Genomic DNA, 16,929 nt, shown 5'->3' with positions numbered 1-16,929 from the left:
ATTAAGCAGTAATAAAGAAGAGGTAAACATAATACATTTTATATTGCAAAAAAGCTAGCAGGCGCTCCTCTCCAGAAAGAACATGGCATGATAACCTGTTCTGAGATGAGAGTTTGCAGCACACGCTTTTTGCTCACTGTACCTTTCACAGATGGGAAATAACCATTTGCATATCAGTCTTTGTCCCGCCCAGATGGGCAGTCCAGCACCGAAATGCTATGGCAATTCCTCTCTGAGCAAGAGTACCACCAGCAACCCCATACACGTGTTTCAGCCTTGTTGGCCTCCTCAGTGAGGTGAATCTGGGCCTCTCTGAGCACAGTAAGCAGGGAGTCTCACTGCTGCAAACTCTCATCTCAGAACGGGTTATCATGCCATGTTCTTTCTGGAGAGGAGCGCCTTCTACCGTTTTTGATACATTTTACATTGGAAGTAATGCAAACAGTAAACCTAAAGACATTTTAAATGAACAATGTATTATTTCACTTTATTTTTAAAAGCAAGTTCTGTGCAAATAATATGTGTGTTAGTCTTAAAAGTACGTTTTTGGTTTCTTGTTTATTTTGCAGTATCAAGGTAATCCACCATAAAACCCACATCTATATCCACCACTCCCTTTTTTGCATATGTTATACTTTAAAAAAAGAGGGAAATCCCCACACCCCGCAAACCATTTCAACCCTCCTCTGCTCGCCTCATCTTCTCTAGATCGTACGGATTCAGCCAGGAGTCTTTTCCTTTTTGTTCTGATCTATTTTATTATTTTTGTAAATAAATATTTAATGTTGAGGTGTTTTTGCTTTCTTCATTCTTGCCTTGGTAATTTTCAGCAAAAATACTTGTTACCTCTGCATCTACAGTAGTCTTCCTTTGTCTAGGCTTGTTTAACGGCATACCTCTTCTTCCTGCTATAAGCCCTGCTCCTTTACTAAACTCACCTTCTCTCAATCTCCCTTCACCATCCTCTGATTTAAATTCAGCTCAGTCTTATGAACCACTCACCCTTTACTCCACACTCAAATCCCTGCACCCCTATCATGTCTCTTTTTCAAACCCACAATGCTTGCCCCTACTCCCACATGTACCCCTTAACCAGCTCCTCACTTACACCGCCTCCTTCTCAACCCCCACTGTACTCCACCTCGCCAACTCCAAATACTCCCCTTCCACTCTTTATTGCAAGCAACCATCCCCCTCTTGCAATCCCTACTCCTCTGTCCCTTATCTACTTCCCTTCCCCCATGCCAATCACCACCTCACACTCCTAGTTCAAACCCTTCACTTCTTACTCTCGTCTATCTGACATAATGGCTTCAAGCTCTCTTCCCTAAGGACCCTCCAACCATTTGATTCTGGCAGCCCCATCCTGATTACAATCAATTCTCCCCCGTCCTTCTCACTCCAATCAGCATTTTCACCCATTCCATATTACCCGCCCCCACCAGTTTCCAGGCCCCACTTTCAGCATCAGTTCCCCCACACTTTGCACTCTCCTCCAGTCCCCTACAGGTGTGAGGCATCTCCACACCAACACCAAGGATTGAACGAGCACAGAAGCTGGACAACCCTCTAGCCCCATCAACAACGAGGTGAAAGGGGCAGGAGGATAGCTCAGGGGCAGAACGTTTGTCTTGGAAACAAGACAACGCAAAACAACCCGGTTCGAATCCTGGTCCTGTGCCCAGAGACTGGTCTCTCGTGTTAAGCATGTAGTACAAGATTAGTATTTAAGGTTTGAATACGCACAGGGCCTGGATTCTTCTCCTGAGGTATGATGCCCTCAACAAAGAGGCAAAGAATCGAATGAGGGTAGAGATTAGAGGGAATTCCCAACTCTGTGCCCATTCAAAGCTAGGCTTCTCTGTTGATCTGCACTGTGCCAAATGGGCACCAGGCTGGACATTCCAACCTCTCCTCTTCATCAAGGCAACACCAACACATACTTAGGATATTATATGGGTGTGCAAGCTCTGTACCCATGCTATTCCGGGCCTCTCTGTTGAGTGGCTCACATATACAGAGTGCTGCAGGACAATCAGTGCTCAGTGTCCATTCTATACTTGATTTTTCTATCAAGGGCACCCCACCTATAGGGGACTAGGGAGAACTCCAGGCACTGCACCCATTCAATCCATATCTGTATTTTTTGTGCGGAATAGTCTCACTAAGGGATCAGAGGGGGGCCCAATCTCCATGTCCATTGCCTTTGTGGCTCTTTTTTTTAGGGCAGGTGACCTTAAGAGTATGAGAAGGTGGTACACACCCGATGCCCAGTCAATCCATGGCCACTCTGTTGAGGTTGATCACATCTAGAGGGGATAAGAGGGTAGTCCAGACATTCAATCCATGACTTCACTATTAAGGAGGATCCATTCATCAGGAGTGGCAGGGAATTAAGTCTCAGTATTGAATACATTATTTACCTCTTTCTTGAGGTCTGTGGCATGTCTCGGGGAATGGAGTCTAGCCTCTATGCCCATTCAATCATTGGCCTCCCTATCATATTAAGTAGCTTTGGGTTTTCACCCTAAATTACTAGGGTAATCCAGACGTGAAACCCTTGCTCACTGTTCTTAGAGAGGCACAGCTCCACCTCAATGACGAGGCCCAGCCAGGCGAAACACGTGTCTGGGGTTGCTGTTGGTACTCTTGTTCAGAGGAGAATTGCCAGGCATTTCGGTGCTGGACTGCCCCTGGGCAGGACACAGACTGATATGTAATGGAAATGTCTCTTCTGTGAAAGGATGGTGAGCTAAAGACTCTGGTTGAGACTCTAACCCGGGATACAGGCCGGTAGTAGAGAAACTCCCAGAACCCCCCTTGTTCTCCCTATCAATAAGTCACATTTCTAGGGGACTTAGGCGGGGTCCAGGCTCCCTGATATTCAATACTTTGTCTCGGTCATGGTGCTAAAATGTGAGTTCAATCTCTGTAAACACTAAAAATCATTGATCGCTTTGTTGAGGTGGGCCACACATCTAGAGGACTAGATGGGAGTCCAGAATCTAGGCTCATTCAATCCTTGGCCTCTCTGTTGAGGGGGTCTGGGCCCCCACCTCTAGGGTACAAGAAGAAAGCCCAATGATTAGCTTTTCTGTTGGATACCTTGCACTTCTACCTAACTGGAGTGGATTCCAGAGTCTGTGTGTATTCAATCTTCAGTCTCTATTCAATTGGGGAGCGGGGTTTGGGGGTGTTAACCCTATAAGGAGTCATGGTGGAGTCTAGGTTGCATGACCATTCATTGTTTGTCTCCCTGTGTTCAGGGCAGGTTTTACCTCCAAGTGGGGGGACCAGGCTAGAGGGGATCTACGTTAAAATACCAAAAATGTTACGAGTCACAAAAAATCTCATTTTTTAAATCCGAATTTTGGCACAGTTCATCGTTAAAAAAAAAGTGGGGGGAGAACCCCCCGCACCAACATCATCTCACTTTAATTAATAACCAAACCCAACACACACCCTCCTTTTTTCAAAGAACTGTGATAAAATTCTATTTTTAAAATTCGGTGTTTTGTGACTCGCAGTGTTGGTCCTTGTCATTTTGGTGCAATACCGATGCAAGAAACAGGTGCTGGAGACACAGGAGATATGAGCATCAACAGATAGCCACGTGCACAACCACAAACCCAAGTGCCTGGCCTTCAAAACAGGCGTTGGCCGGGAACCTAAACTGGGGGGCCAAGACTGGCTGACTAGAGGCTCTTCGAGTAAGTGGGCCCCCAAATGGGAAGTAGCAAAGGAACACCACAGCCATTCCGTTTTTTGGGTGTTGAATTTCAGACGATTTTGCTGCATCCAGCAGGATGGGCGAGGCAGCAAAGTACTTACCTACGCATACAGTAATCCAAAATTAATGTTACTACCTGATTGGTCAGCACTTTTGATTCTGCAACAATTCAGGTCTTTTAATGTACCTTTATGGACTTTGCATTAGAGACAAACCCTGGATGCCTTCTTTTGCAACCAGTAGCACTGGCCCGAAGTATAACAACTTGCTGGGTGTCACACGGCTCATCTCTGAGCCGTTATTGTTTAATAATTGCATGCGACCTTTGGCAGACTGGATTCAGCTTTCTGGCGCCTCTTTTTAGGTGTTTGCTGACGATACCCAGCTGATGTTGTATCTGGAAAATGATGAGGCAGTCCGTCTTCAATTTTTTTGGCTCAAATTAACCAATGAATGATCCTTACTCATTTGAAATGTAATGCCCCAAAAAAAGAAATTCTGCTTCGCTGTAACTCCCTTCGGTGCCGCTAGGTTATTTCTGAACCTTTAGAGGACAACTTGTGTTCTGAAGACTACTGGCACCGCATTTTGGGGCTTTGCCTGGTTCCTCAATGAAAGTCAGGAATTCTGGCGTGTGGTAACATTCTCGATTTTCAAATCACAGATAAGCATGGTTTCCAGCCCTTGTGTCTTCCGTTAGTGCACTTTCGAAAGATTTCTGGAAAGATTTCTGGACTATTTCGCACAAAAGTTCCAGCTGGTTAACCCTTTTATCTCCAGTCGGTTGAGTTGATGTAGTGCTGTTTATTTGGGATTGCCCACATTAGATCTGCAAAGGCTGCAGATCGTCCAAAGGGCTGCTGCCACGTTGCTTCTTTGCTTGGGCCATAGAGAGCATATCACTCTGGCCTTGCAAATGTTGCACTGGCTTCCGGTGGAAAGACGCATTCAGTTTAAAGTCTAAAGTTGGGTGCAAAGAGTTTACTTCTCTGAGTGTTCTCTCTTCCTTGAGTAATCATTGTGTGCAGTAGAAACCCAACTGCCGGATTACTTACTGTTCTGAAATACACAGAAGCTAAGTGGGTTGGGCGTTCTTTCTCTGTTCAGGCAGCTTGACTCTGGAATTCACTGCCACCAGATTTACGTTTGATTGTGAGTGATCTGGAGTTCAGACATAGGGGCCTCATTACGACCCAGGCGGTAAGGGGTTTACGGCAGAGTAAACAGCGCCGACCCTTACCGCCTGAGTACGAGATCCCTTAGCGCCATGGCGGATTTAACACCTGCTTTTAGCAGGTGTTAAAATCCATGGCGCTAAGGGACCTTGATGTTAATTACGCCACCGTAATTTACGGTGGCGTAATTAACGCCTTCCCCACTCCCATTATGCCCTATGGGGCAAAAATGGGAATGGGGAAGGGTAAATGGGGATTGGGGACTTACCGCCCCGCCAAGGTCGGAATGGGGCGGTAAGTCCGCCATCCACCATGGCGGAGTTGGGAACTTAGCGCCATGGACCATGGTGCCAATAGCGCCATGGTCCTCCGCCAAGGTCGTAATGAGGCCCATAGAGTGAAGAGGTTCCTTTTTCCTCACTAACTTTTTAGTTTTTAGACAGTAGGTTCTACCTTCCCCAGAGGTTGATCAGAGCTTAGATGCCTTTTATCTGGTTGCTGCGCTTTGTAAGTAATTCTACCATTCCACGCCGTACCATACAAACGATCACTAAAATGGCTCAAAGTGGTTCCCGTCATTATCTTCATGTAGAACCAGGCCTGGAAAAATGGGTTTTTTCTAAAAGCTTTCTAGTTTTCAGCACCTCCGTCTTCTGCAATCTTTTGATAAAAAGCAAGAAAAAGGCCCCTTAAAGGCAAAAGTCCCACTATCCCCTTGTGCATTGTACTGTAATTGTAATTAGTTATTTATAACGCACTTAATACCCAGAGGTTTCTAAGCGCGGACCCGGGATCGAACCTGTGGGGCTTTGCGTCGTCTTGCTTCCAAGGCGAGTGTGTTGCCCCTGAGCTATCCTCCCGAGTCATGTCAGGCTGGCGGAGCCACTACAGCAAATGGCACACGTTGTTACACATTTTGCAGGTCATTTTCAAATAAATACATAAAGAAAATAGCACATTTCAATCTGTGATACGTGAGTCTTCTGCAGTCTTGGTACCCAGCAAATCTTCACCAGATGCCACATAGGGCGTTACGCCCATGTCTGGCACATGGCACGGGGCGCTGAGTGAAAGAGTTTGAAACATCTCATGAGCTGGTGTGAGTCTTTCTAGCCGAAGATACTTTTGTATTTTTCTTTGAGTAATTCCTTATATGTTTTCCAATGAGAGTCTTCAACCCTTGTTAAAAAGATGCTATGGTTCAGTCCTCTAATCCAAACCTTTGAAATTCAGAGGAAAGACTTTATTAAAGGGACATCATTGTTGAGATACTCTAAAAAACCTTCTAAATTCAGAGAAAAAGAGTTGTTAAGGGGGACGTTATGGTTGCAGCTCAAAATAAAAAAACAAAGAAATTTGCCAGTTATGATAAGCTATGCAAATCCGTTTGGTGCAAAGTCATCCAGCTGTTGGGACTTTATCCTGCAAGCAACTATTTCTTTCACATTTAAGTCTATCCAGATTTTTAAAATGCTGAGTCATTTCTTTATTTTCTTTGCAAAGATTTGTGCGGATTCATCGAATGACGCCTAAGTTGTAAGCCTCCCAAAAACTGCTCTTCAATGGCCCTTCAATGTACATGTGTAGAACTATGCATGAATGTCCTCGAACATTTGTCAAGTCTGTGAACATCACAGGAATGTCCCTAAACATCTGAGAAGTTCGCGGACATCAGCGAGGACAAAGCACCCGATTTGTGGACTTTTTTGGACATATTCCACCCAATTCTTCACCACTCCTCACCTCCCCAAAAGTTGTTTCATTTGTAAAACAAGAGTAATGTAATGTGCATTTGAATATTTTCTCACCGCAATGTTCACAGACTAAGGGCGCAGTTTGCAAATCCAACACAGCGTTCCAAAGGTTTTGGCGTACCTCCCGTTTCTCAATCGATCGATCAGCGCCTTTACAAGTTGTCCGCAAATGTTACTCAGCTTCCCTGTACCCAACCGGGATATCACACTTCTTTTCTTATTTACATTTTGGGCATTTCAAAGTTCTACTGGACATATTAACACCAAACTTGCAAAAGCATGCTTTTGGGAGCAGGCCCGCTGTTCGTGCAAGTTTGGTGCAAACCCATCTAGCAATTGGGGCTTTTGCCACAAGTAAAACATTTTTCCCGTTCAAGTGTATCCGGATTTCCAAACTCTTGGGCCGCCCCTTACAACTTTGTCCCCCTTCACGAAACCATACCAAACGTTGCAAAAAATTCAGTAGTCAATATTTCCTTTCCAAAGTTTTGTGTGGATTCGTTGAATAGTGCCAAAGTTATAAGCCAGCCAAAAACTGTTCTTCATATGGGAAAGCCAACTTAACCATAGCTACAGGGTCTCTATCACCGAACATATATATTCCTTGTTAATATGTCAAGCATGGCTCAGTCAGCATCAGGTGGGCCAGTTTAAAAATGTGTTTCACCAATCCCAGGGAAACAACATGAAGTATAAATAGGGCACCAACCTTTCAGTTTTGATTGATTTTCATACATAAATACAGACAGTAATCGCTTTGTTTCCTTTCAGTATTTATTTGTAAAAAGAGTTAAAAGAAAGCAGACATTGACATGCCCTGATTAGTTATTTAGGTTCTCCATTATGCCTTGCAGGTCAATGGCTGTGCAAATTAACACAGTGGAGAGGTTATTGTTTTTCTTTAACATTGTTCAAAAGGCTTCCGTGGTGGTTAACAAGTCAGCATCAAGTAGTTGCTTGTCTTTAAGGTGAACTTCCCTTGAAGTGCAGGAACCCAACTCTCTAAGCTTCCTATTAGCAGCATCAAATGACTACATTTTTAGTTTAAATAAAAGTGGAAAACACTGATTGAAACGTATTCCTTTTACAGAGGAAATATAAATGTAGATAAATACAGATTAATTGGCTAAAAAATAACCGTGGATAAATACCGATGGAAATGTTGAAAAATAAATACAGTAAAACTGGGAGAATTAATTATAAATGCAAAGACCACCTGGCTGAGGGAGTGTGAGTGTGGGCTCCAGTGTCAATATAAATAATTGCATTTCCCCAATAACAATTGTATTCTTGATATGGAAAACCATATATACCAATGTACCGCAGTTCTAGTCAGTAAGCGGATGGTTTATGCTACCTGCTTCATTTTCTCTGTATTATTCTGGCTTTTGTTGTGACTGCGCCTGTGCTTAGTTTTAATTCTTGCTATTTTCATGATCATTCTCTCTTCTGTCAGGCAGGTAAATTTGATATAATTCCAACAATGACGACGATTGGGTCCGGAATTGGAATCTTTGGAGTGGTGAGTGGAGAACCAGAACGATCATCTGTTTCCGCTTCCTGTTTTCACTATTTCTTTTTTTTAATACCTGTGGTGTTTCTGCGTGTTTTAAAAAACCAAAAAGTGAACTCTATGGGCCTCGTTACGATTTACGGTATTTACAATTACCGCCTCTGTTTGCTGACCACAAGACCCAGACTTCATGCGAACATACCACATGCACAGTCGGCCAACTTAACACATGTTGGCTAGACCGAAACTGCATGCACTGAAAACATAGAGCAGAAAAGTAGAATCATGGCATGCGTGTTTACCGCATAAATGTGAATTGCAAAACAGCTTACATAACACCAAAAATACCTCCCACGATTACCTCCTGCTAATAGGTGACTTTGAGGACTGCCAGGTGAGGCCAATGATGCATAGGTCTCGGGAGGATAGCTCAGGGGCAACGCGCTCGTCTTGGAAGCAAGACGACAAAGCAGCACAGGTTTGATCCCCGGTCTGCGTTATAAATAACCAATTATAATAATAACAGCTGCAGGCTATCAATACCCATGGATTGAAAAGCCCCAAACAACCTTCGAACCCATCACAGAATACCAGTCAGAGTGCTGACCCTTTGCATCCATTAGCTCATGTTCCTCAATGAAGGAAACAGACAGTAGGAGGTTCTGCAGGCGAGAGCACAAGTGGGTGCAAGAAGGAGGAGGATGCACTTGTCACCCTACCCCAGAGTTTTACCATCAACATTGGCACTGGCAGATCAGCAATGGGTCATCTTGTATCGCCAAGACAGAAAGAGCATCATGCATATCGTGAAGGTGATAGAGGGGAGCCTACACAGTTCCATCAACATCTGCACAACTTCAACGTAAACCCCTCGACTTAAGCTGGTATCAGTGCTACATATCTAGGCCACTGACACATCCAATCACTCTGCTGGAATGTCACTGCCCACATTCTCATGTTTGTTTGTTCAGGTCTTACATGCCCTTCTGCAACATTCCCCGCACCATCTACCTCCCACCTTTGTTGCCATCAATGCAATCAAATGGAGGTCCTAGGACACTTTCCAAACATTATAGGTGCCCTGGACTGCACACATGATCCATGTACCACCCCAGGCGAGAGAGCAGGTATACAGCAGTTAGAAGCAGTAACACACCATGAATATGCATATGACCTGTGATGCCGATCGATCATCACCCACTGCTGCACAATATTTCCCAGATACACCCAAAATGCCAAGATCCTGAGATTGAGCACCCCACCCGTCGACATAGCCACCAAAACAGGCCACCAGATGTGGCTACTATGTTGATAAGAAAGAGTGTAAGGAATAGATATAAAGGTGCAGTGGATTTGGGGAATAGTTGTGATATGGAAAGGGTTACGTTCAGTGAAGTGTGGGACTATGGGAGGGCTGGATTCAGGAAAATATGAAGGTATGGAAAGGACTTGATTCTGCGAAGGTGAAGAGTTACATCACCTTCATGTCCTCCAGGCTTGGCAAATCGATTCCATAAACATGTTAAAAAAAACGACATATGTAGCATGCCATGTTCAATCTCAACATGTGATGCTAGAGAACCGCTATGATATGATATGATAGGTTATTTATAACGCGCTTAACACCCAGAGGTTTCTAAGCGTGGACCTGGGGATCGAACTTGTGTTGCTCCATGTCTTCTTGCTTCCAAGGTGAGCACATTGAAGCTGAGCTATCCTCCCGATACTATGGCCTTGCTTGCTGATTTCATACCAAAATTCGCAAAGTCTACAGATGCAATCAAGCACATATATGTGCACGATCTATCCCTGAAAGGAAATTTGACACAATGAAAGCATGATTCAGTGGTCTCCGTAGAACCACAGGAGCCCTGATGTAAAGGATGGAAAAGGCTGACCTAATCACCATAGCATGCGGTATGTTTCACAACACATACATCAGGTAGGATATCCCAATCTCAACACAGGACAAAAAAGGGCAACAGGCATTGATGACGAGGAAGATAAAGGACATCCAGGACTCGAGGCAACCAGATCAGAGAGATGGGCGGATCACCTGGCAGGTATTGGTGGAGCATTTTTGTAAGAGAACTGTCTGAAAGGGCTATTGGGTCACGTTTAGATCTTCATCACAGGTCATTGCATGTCCTGGAGTTTGGTACCAATCCTGTGCACCTGCGCCATTTCCTGGGGTCTGTGCCAATGGGAGATGCATGCAGCCATAGTTGTTACTGTGAGATAAGGATTCCAATGTGGTGAGGGGCATGTTGCAGAAGGGTATGCAAGACCTGGGCAAGCACATGTGAGAATGTGGGCTGCGGCATATCCTGCAGCATGCCAAATGAGTGTTGAGATGAGCTGGAACATGCCAGTGGCACTTAAAGGTAGGGATTACACCACTTCAAAAAGAGGTGGAGTAGCATTGTGGATGTTGTCCGAACGTCCTAGATTCCCCACTCCCAACTGCGCCCCAATGGGTGCAGTAGAATGTCCCATAAAGACTCCTTCCCATTTTGGGTTATTTTCTTGACATTTATTCTTGAACTAGATGCCTCCTTGAAGAGTGATTCAGATAGACACCAGTTCCCGTGACTCAGGTTGAGGGAAGACAGTTTAGAGCCTCAGTCAAGCTTCCATGACTCCAGCCTTAGCCTCATAACTAATCAACTTTCAGCTCGCATTTCATCATCTTGGACTGAGAGAGATCTGGTCACCTTGGAGGAAAATCTAGTTAAGGAAACACTGTCTGGGCCAAAACATACTGCACTCAAACACATAACCTCTACTGTACACCTCCTTCCATGCTTCTAGACACCGGTGAACCGGACAGGGGTCCAGTCAACCCCACTACTCCCCACCTCCTTCCTTACTTCTAGACTCTGGTGGACCTGACAGGGCTTCTGGGCCAAAACCATCACCATGTTCAATGTCATTATGGTTTCCCTTCCCATGCCACGGCTCTGTTGTTTAGGCCCAATAGAAAAAGATTTTGTGCAATCAGGAGCTGCTGTGTGTTTTGGTCTGACCGGGACCAGTGTGAGATATTTTGTTTACGGGTGCACAAGTGATGTATCCTTTTTCTCTAGGTGCACCCAACATATGACCCACTTGGTCTAGTTCCGTGTCAGTTGTGCGCTCGTGGGCAGGGATCCCTGTTTCTTCAGGCCTACGTCATCATTGTGGCTTTGTTCCAGTGCATCCATCACCGTATCACCTGCCTCGCCATGCTCCTTCATTTCAAGCAGAGTGTTGATCTCTTTCTGGTGGGAGACCTCCTGAAGGTTCCATCGTCTGTCACAGTCTATGGCTGTTGTCATGAGCCTGGGCGCTGCTTCCTATCCTTTTCAGAACCTGCCCAGCGAGCTGTGGTCTTAATTTCAAACTCTCATGGCCACACCCTTCTTTCTGCACCATTGCATCAGCATGTACTACACAGTAAGCCATGATCACAGTAACCACCCAAAATTGTGAGATACCAAGTAAGTGTTGCTTTATCTGAATTCGGTACCCAATTAATTTCCTCAATCAAACGACTGCTGCTATGTGTAACACAAGACACCCAAGCAACGGGTCCTTGCTTGTTACTAATCCTCACATAAAGCCTCTGGGAGACCACTTTACGAGATTGTACCTTAAAACCAGGATCAAGGAAAGTATGCAACATGCTAAAAAACAGACATAGGTGCGATTTTTTTAGAAAATAAACTCTGTATTTACAGTCCTCAACATATCAATCCTCAAACCTCAGTCCTTTACACCAAAGCACAAAAAAGGGAACAGGAATCATATTTTTCCCACAAGTGCAATATCAGACTATCAAGGAAACAACAGTAAATCATACAATTAGAGATCCCTCCAACTCTCAAGCAAATTTACTTCCAAAGGGAAGCAACCAAATAATGTATTCAAGATTTTTCCCCAAACTGTTTTACTCCTCGGGAACCTAACACAAGACAGCGAGGGAACGAGGGAGGCAAAGATGTTCCTGTGATGTGTTAGAGATGCCCAACCTTTAGGATTAGTGGCTTTGGGTTTCCATGGTACCATGTTCAGCACTAGAGCTCATTGCAAGCCACCAACAGGACATGTCTCTGCCATGTTGAATGTATATGCTAGGTCACCAAAAGGAGCATTCAGATGGATTGTCCACACAAGAGGCCAAACAAGACGAAAGCACCACAGCTCAGGGTGCTTTCCATTGGCAAGATGGTGGTGTGGCGGGTCGGAAGAAGGAGCCAGCCACTCGGAAGACAGGGTTCAGATCCGCTTAATGTAAATGATAAGTAAAAGGCCTAAATTTCCCTATAACTAAAGGGAGTTCCCTACCTATCTAAAGAAACTGAAGGTGCGCGTCTGTTGTCATGTTGTCTTGTTGCCCTGCAACTAATTTTAACTAACATAACTATTAAGTTAGTCCAGGGGAATGATTTGTCTTGGCATGTCTTCTCCAGTTTATTCAATAGTTTCTTGGTTTACAACCCCTCTCTGTGGGACAAAAATACTCTGCCAGCAATTCTTGTAGCTCCTCAAGAACACTTTTCTCTCTCGTACTTTCTGTGGTCCCGTTTTTAGGTTTTCTTTCAGCGTTTTCTAAACTCTCATTACCATATGTTCTTAGTCTTAACAGTGGGGGTCATTACGACCCTGCCGGTCTGGAAACAATGGTACCGGTAAGCTTGCCGGTAACTTTTTTCCGGACCAGCAAATTACGAGTCTGCAAGCGGGTCCCTGTCCGCCCAAAGGGAACCGGTTTGCAGACCATGTCGGACGCACCGGCACCATTCACGAATGGTGCCGGTGCATCCTACCTCCCCATTCCCATTGAGTCCAATGGGACTTCAATGGGAATAGGGACTAATATTTTCTGGCGCCCAGTAATGGGCAATTACCAGGTCTGCTTGGGGTTGTAATGCCCCTGTAGTTGCCCATTCCCAGGCGCCGGCAAAAAAATGACTCCGGCTACCACCGAAGTCATAATGAGGCCCGCTGTCCTTGCTTTTACTGATTCTACAACAACTTTGTGAAATCAGACCCTCTCTTCTAGGCTTTGCACTTCTTGGTTGACTTTGTTGATTATTTGATAACTCGTCCTGCATAATGGAATAAGGTACCAGCTTCATACAATGACTCTCTTTCCTCTCTGGATTATATGTTATTTGCCTCCAACTTCAGGCACATAATTCTATCCCTGCATTCTCATTCTTGAGACTTGAGGGCGAGTTTTCTCTGCTTGATAATGATATTCCATGGGACTCTCTCTTCTCCCAGTCTCCCAGATACCTCTCTCTTGATAGGGGCCGGTGGTTAGGCTCGGCTCTCGCTCGATGGTCCTCTTTCTCTCTAAATCATTGCTTCTCTGCTTCATGTTCTTCGGTCCCCGTCAAACTCATGCTTCGTAATGGTGCTGTGGATTGGAAGCAGCATTCGCTTCCCATACGGTGGTATCAGCGTTGTTCCTGGGGTGTCCTGCCCACCCAAGACTCTTCTTGCGTCTGCATAAGCCCATTCATCTAGGGTCTCGTACTCGCGTTCTCTCTCTGTCTCTCTAAGTCGCAGGCTCCACTTCCAGCTGACATGATGATGTCACGAGCGTCCCTTGCATATCAGGCACTCCCCTTCTCTTCCTCCTCGTCACAGTTAAATATACGTATTAAAGAGACATTTTCCTTGTCTTGTGCAATTGGGTTTACACTTACATTGCCTTCAGCCAAAGATAACGATGTCACATTCTTCAGTTTACTAGGTAGTCCCATGTATGCAACTGGATGTGTTTGCCTAGGGAGTTCCTCACAGGAACGGGAGTCCTTGTCCCCAAAGGTGAGTCTCTCCTGGTGCAAGTGGATCTAGAACACGTGGTCTAAGCCCCACCCACCTACTAAGCCCTGCCTCTTCCTTTCTGCTCTTAACACTCAGATCAAGGGCGTCTCTCGCTCGGGCATCAGAAGTGAAGGGTAGACAAAGAATAGGGCAATTCCTGTTTGGACCTTTTCAAACCGGGAGGACCCAGGGTCCGAACCCCTGCGCAGACAACATGTAAGCATTCACAGACATGTGTTTTCTCCCACAATCACCAGGCAATGCCAAAGTTAACAACATTGCCCCTCTTCTAAGGCATGGACTCTGCAATGCAGCAACCTCACCCACATTAGCCCCAAGCCCATCAGCACCCCCATCGCCATCCACAACACAGAAGTTGATGCTCACCAAGGTCCACTCAGGTATCACAGATGCAGCAGACATCGCCGACCTCACACGACCTTGAGGCCATCTTCATCACTGAGACCTGACTAAAACCCACCTCCACCCACATCCAAGACGTCCTTGTCCCCGACGGCTACAGCATCCAACACAGAGACCGGCTGAACAAGACAGGCAGATGCCTCGCAAGGCCCTGCACCAGACTTTATGTCGACAACATTATCTCTTTTGAAGTCATCTCCTGCCACTTCCCGCTCTCCCCAACAAACAGAGTCACCTTTCATCCCATCTACAGACCACCAAAACCCAACACCGCCTTCATCAGAGACTTCACCACCATGTCCCTCACACAGACAACATCTTCCTAGGCGACTTCAACCTCCCATGCAACAAGGCCATCAAACCGATGAAGGAAACTCTCCTCAGCCTTTTCAACACCCTTAGCTCCACACAGCACACGAAAGACCTAACACACGAGAAAGGTAATGTCCTCAACCTAATTATCACTGCACTGTCTTCCCTCCACTACAGCTCTCCTCTCCTGCTTGACTGGTCAGACCACGTAGCCATGCCTTTCAACATCCTGCACACCACCCATTCAAGCACTCCCAGCAGAAACTTATCAGACAAATCTTCAGGTCCTTCAAGAACTTCCGGGTGGATGCCCTCATGGAAGATCTTGCCAACCTCCACCTTGCATGGACCGAACACCCTCAACCGAACTGCGACTCTACTGGAAGCACTCAATGACACCCTTTTGGACTCCATCGACCGACACACACCTGAAAACCGAAACTGCCAGCGCCCTGGTACGCACAAGAACTCACCCTCAGTAAAATGAGTCAGCAGGAAAAAAGAGAAAACCTGGCTCTGCTCCAGGACCGTATCCAACCTGCCTCAAGGAACTGCGGGCAACCCGTTGACAACTAATCAACAAAGCCAAGGCCTCCTACTATCAGAACACCATAGCCAAAGCTGACAACAAAAGAAGAGCCCTTCCAAGTGGTCAAGTGGTCAAGCACTGCAGAAACCCACTACCCACCCCTGCCATATCACACTCCATCGCAAATCCACCGCCATTAACACCTTCTTCATTGACAAAATCAGCAAGATTCACCAGCACATAGACACCAGCTCTGCATCCACAGACCAACCTCACATCTCTCTTCGTGAAATCTCCACACCCTGGACAACATTCAAAGCACTCTCGACAGAGGACCTGGTAGAAAACCTGGCCACCATCAAAGCCACATCAAATACAGACGTCATCCTCCCAGCATCCATCCTCAAGACTCTCCTCGCAGAAGCTCTTCTTCCCTACCTGGAGATCATCAACAGCTCGCTAACTCAAGGCACTTTCCCATTGACCCTAAAGACAGGACAAATCCTCCCTCTACTAAAGAAACCCACTCTTGATCCCGACAATTTAGGTAACTAGCGCCTCATCACTCATTTTTCCTTCCTAGTTAAGATCATCAAGAAAGCGGTAGCCGCACAACTGCAGCAATACATCGACACCAACTATCTCCACCCAACCTACCAATCCGGGTTCAGACCCAGATGCAGCACAGAGACAGCAACCATACAGGTGGTCAAGGACGCCCTCAACACCCTTGACAATGGCCACCCATGCCTCCTGGTTCTACTCAACCTCTCAAATGCTTTCAACACAGTAGACCACCAGGCGCTTACGGACAGACACCCTATATCACTGCATGGGGATCAGCAACCTTGTCTTATGCTAGTTCAAGTCCTACCTCACCAACTGCCAGCAGTTTGTTCAGATGGACTCCTCTAGATCGCCAATGCTACCCGTCACCCCTGGAGTCCTGCAGGGTTCCATCCTCTCCCCAGTGATCTTCAATCTATACATGGAGCTTCTGGGAGCACTCCTAACCACACACAACATCCACATCCACCAATATGCTGACGACACACATCTATACCTCAGGATCGACTCCGTCAAGGACATCCATAAGCTCAAAACCTGCCTCTTGCTGATCCAGTCTTGGATGTCCAGTGCATTCTTGAAGCTCAACCTCTCCAAGACCGAATTCCTACTCCTCACCAATAACACCGAATACCCAGACATACAGACCTGGCTATCAACCATGAAGTCTGAGGGCTTCACACCTGAGCTCCCTTCCTGCACTGATTCCCTCAGGTTCCACATCAACAAACACCTCTCCTTCAAGACACACATAACTAAGAAAACTCAGACATCTCGGTATCAGCTCTCTCTCCTGCGGAAAGTCAAACCCTTCCCCCCTACGAACAGCTTTAGATCCACCATTCAAGCACTGGTCCGAGCCCACCTAGATGGGGGCAATGCACTCCTCAAAGGCCTCCCATCGTCCTCCCTTGTGCCCCTGAGAAGTGTCCTACATGCGGTCGCACGCCTCATCAAGGATCTATGCAGATATGACCACATCACCCCTCCCCTCATCGACCGTCACTGGCTCCCAGTGCACGCACAAATCAGCTTCAAGTCTTGCTGCATCATCTATAAGGCAGTCGCCCTGAAGTCACCCAACTACCTCTTGGAGAAACTGAGCATCT

The 16,929-nt window shown here is 46.0% G+C and overlaps 1 protein-coding gene across 2 annotated transcripts in view; it reads left to right on the top strand.

Moving 5' to 3' along the window:
- The window catches only part of P2RX1 (purinergic receptor P2X 1), a 443,061-nt gene that overhangs the window by 335,326 nt on the left and 90,806 nt on the right, over window positions 1-16,929 (top strand). For both annotated transcript variants that reach the window (XM_069614712.1, XM_069614713.1), the window contains one exon: window positions 8,116-8,181. In XM_069614712.1, coding sequence (XP_069470813.1) covers window positions 8,116-8,181 — 66 coding nt within the window. The remainder of the gene's footprint in view (window positions 1-8,115; window positions 8,182-16,929) is intronic.

The sequence above is a fragment of the Ambystoma mexicanum genome, chromosome 9 (assembly GCF_040938575.1).
Source record: "Ambystoma mexicanum isolate Mex_15411 chromosome 9, UKY_AmexF1_1, whole genome shotgun sequence".
NCBI lineage: Eukaryota > Metazoa > Chordata > Amphibia > Caudata > Ambystomatidae > Ambystoma > Ambystoma mexicanum.
Note: the sequence above shows the minus strand (reverse complement) of the source record. Positions and strands in the feature narration are given on the sequence as shown.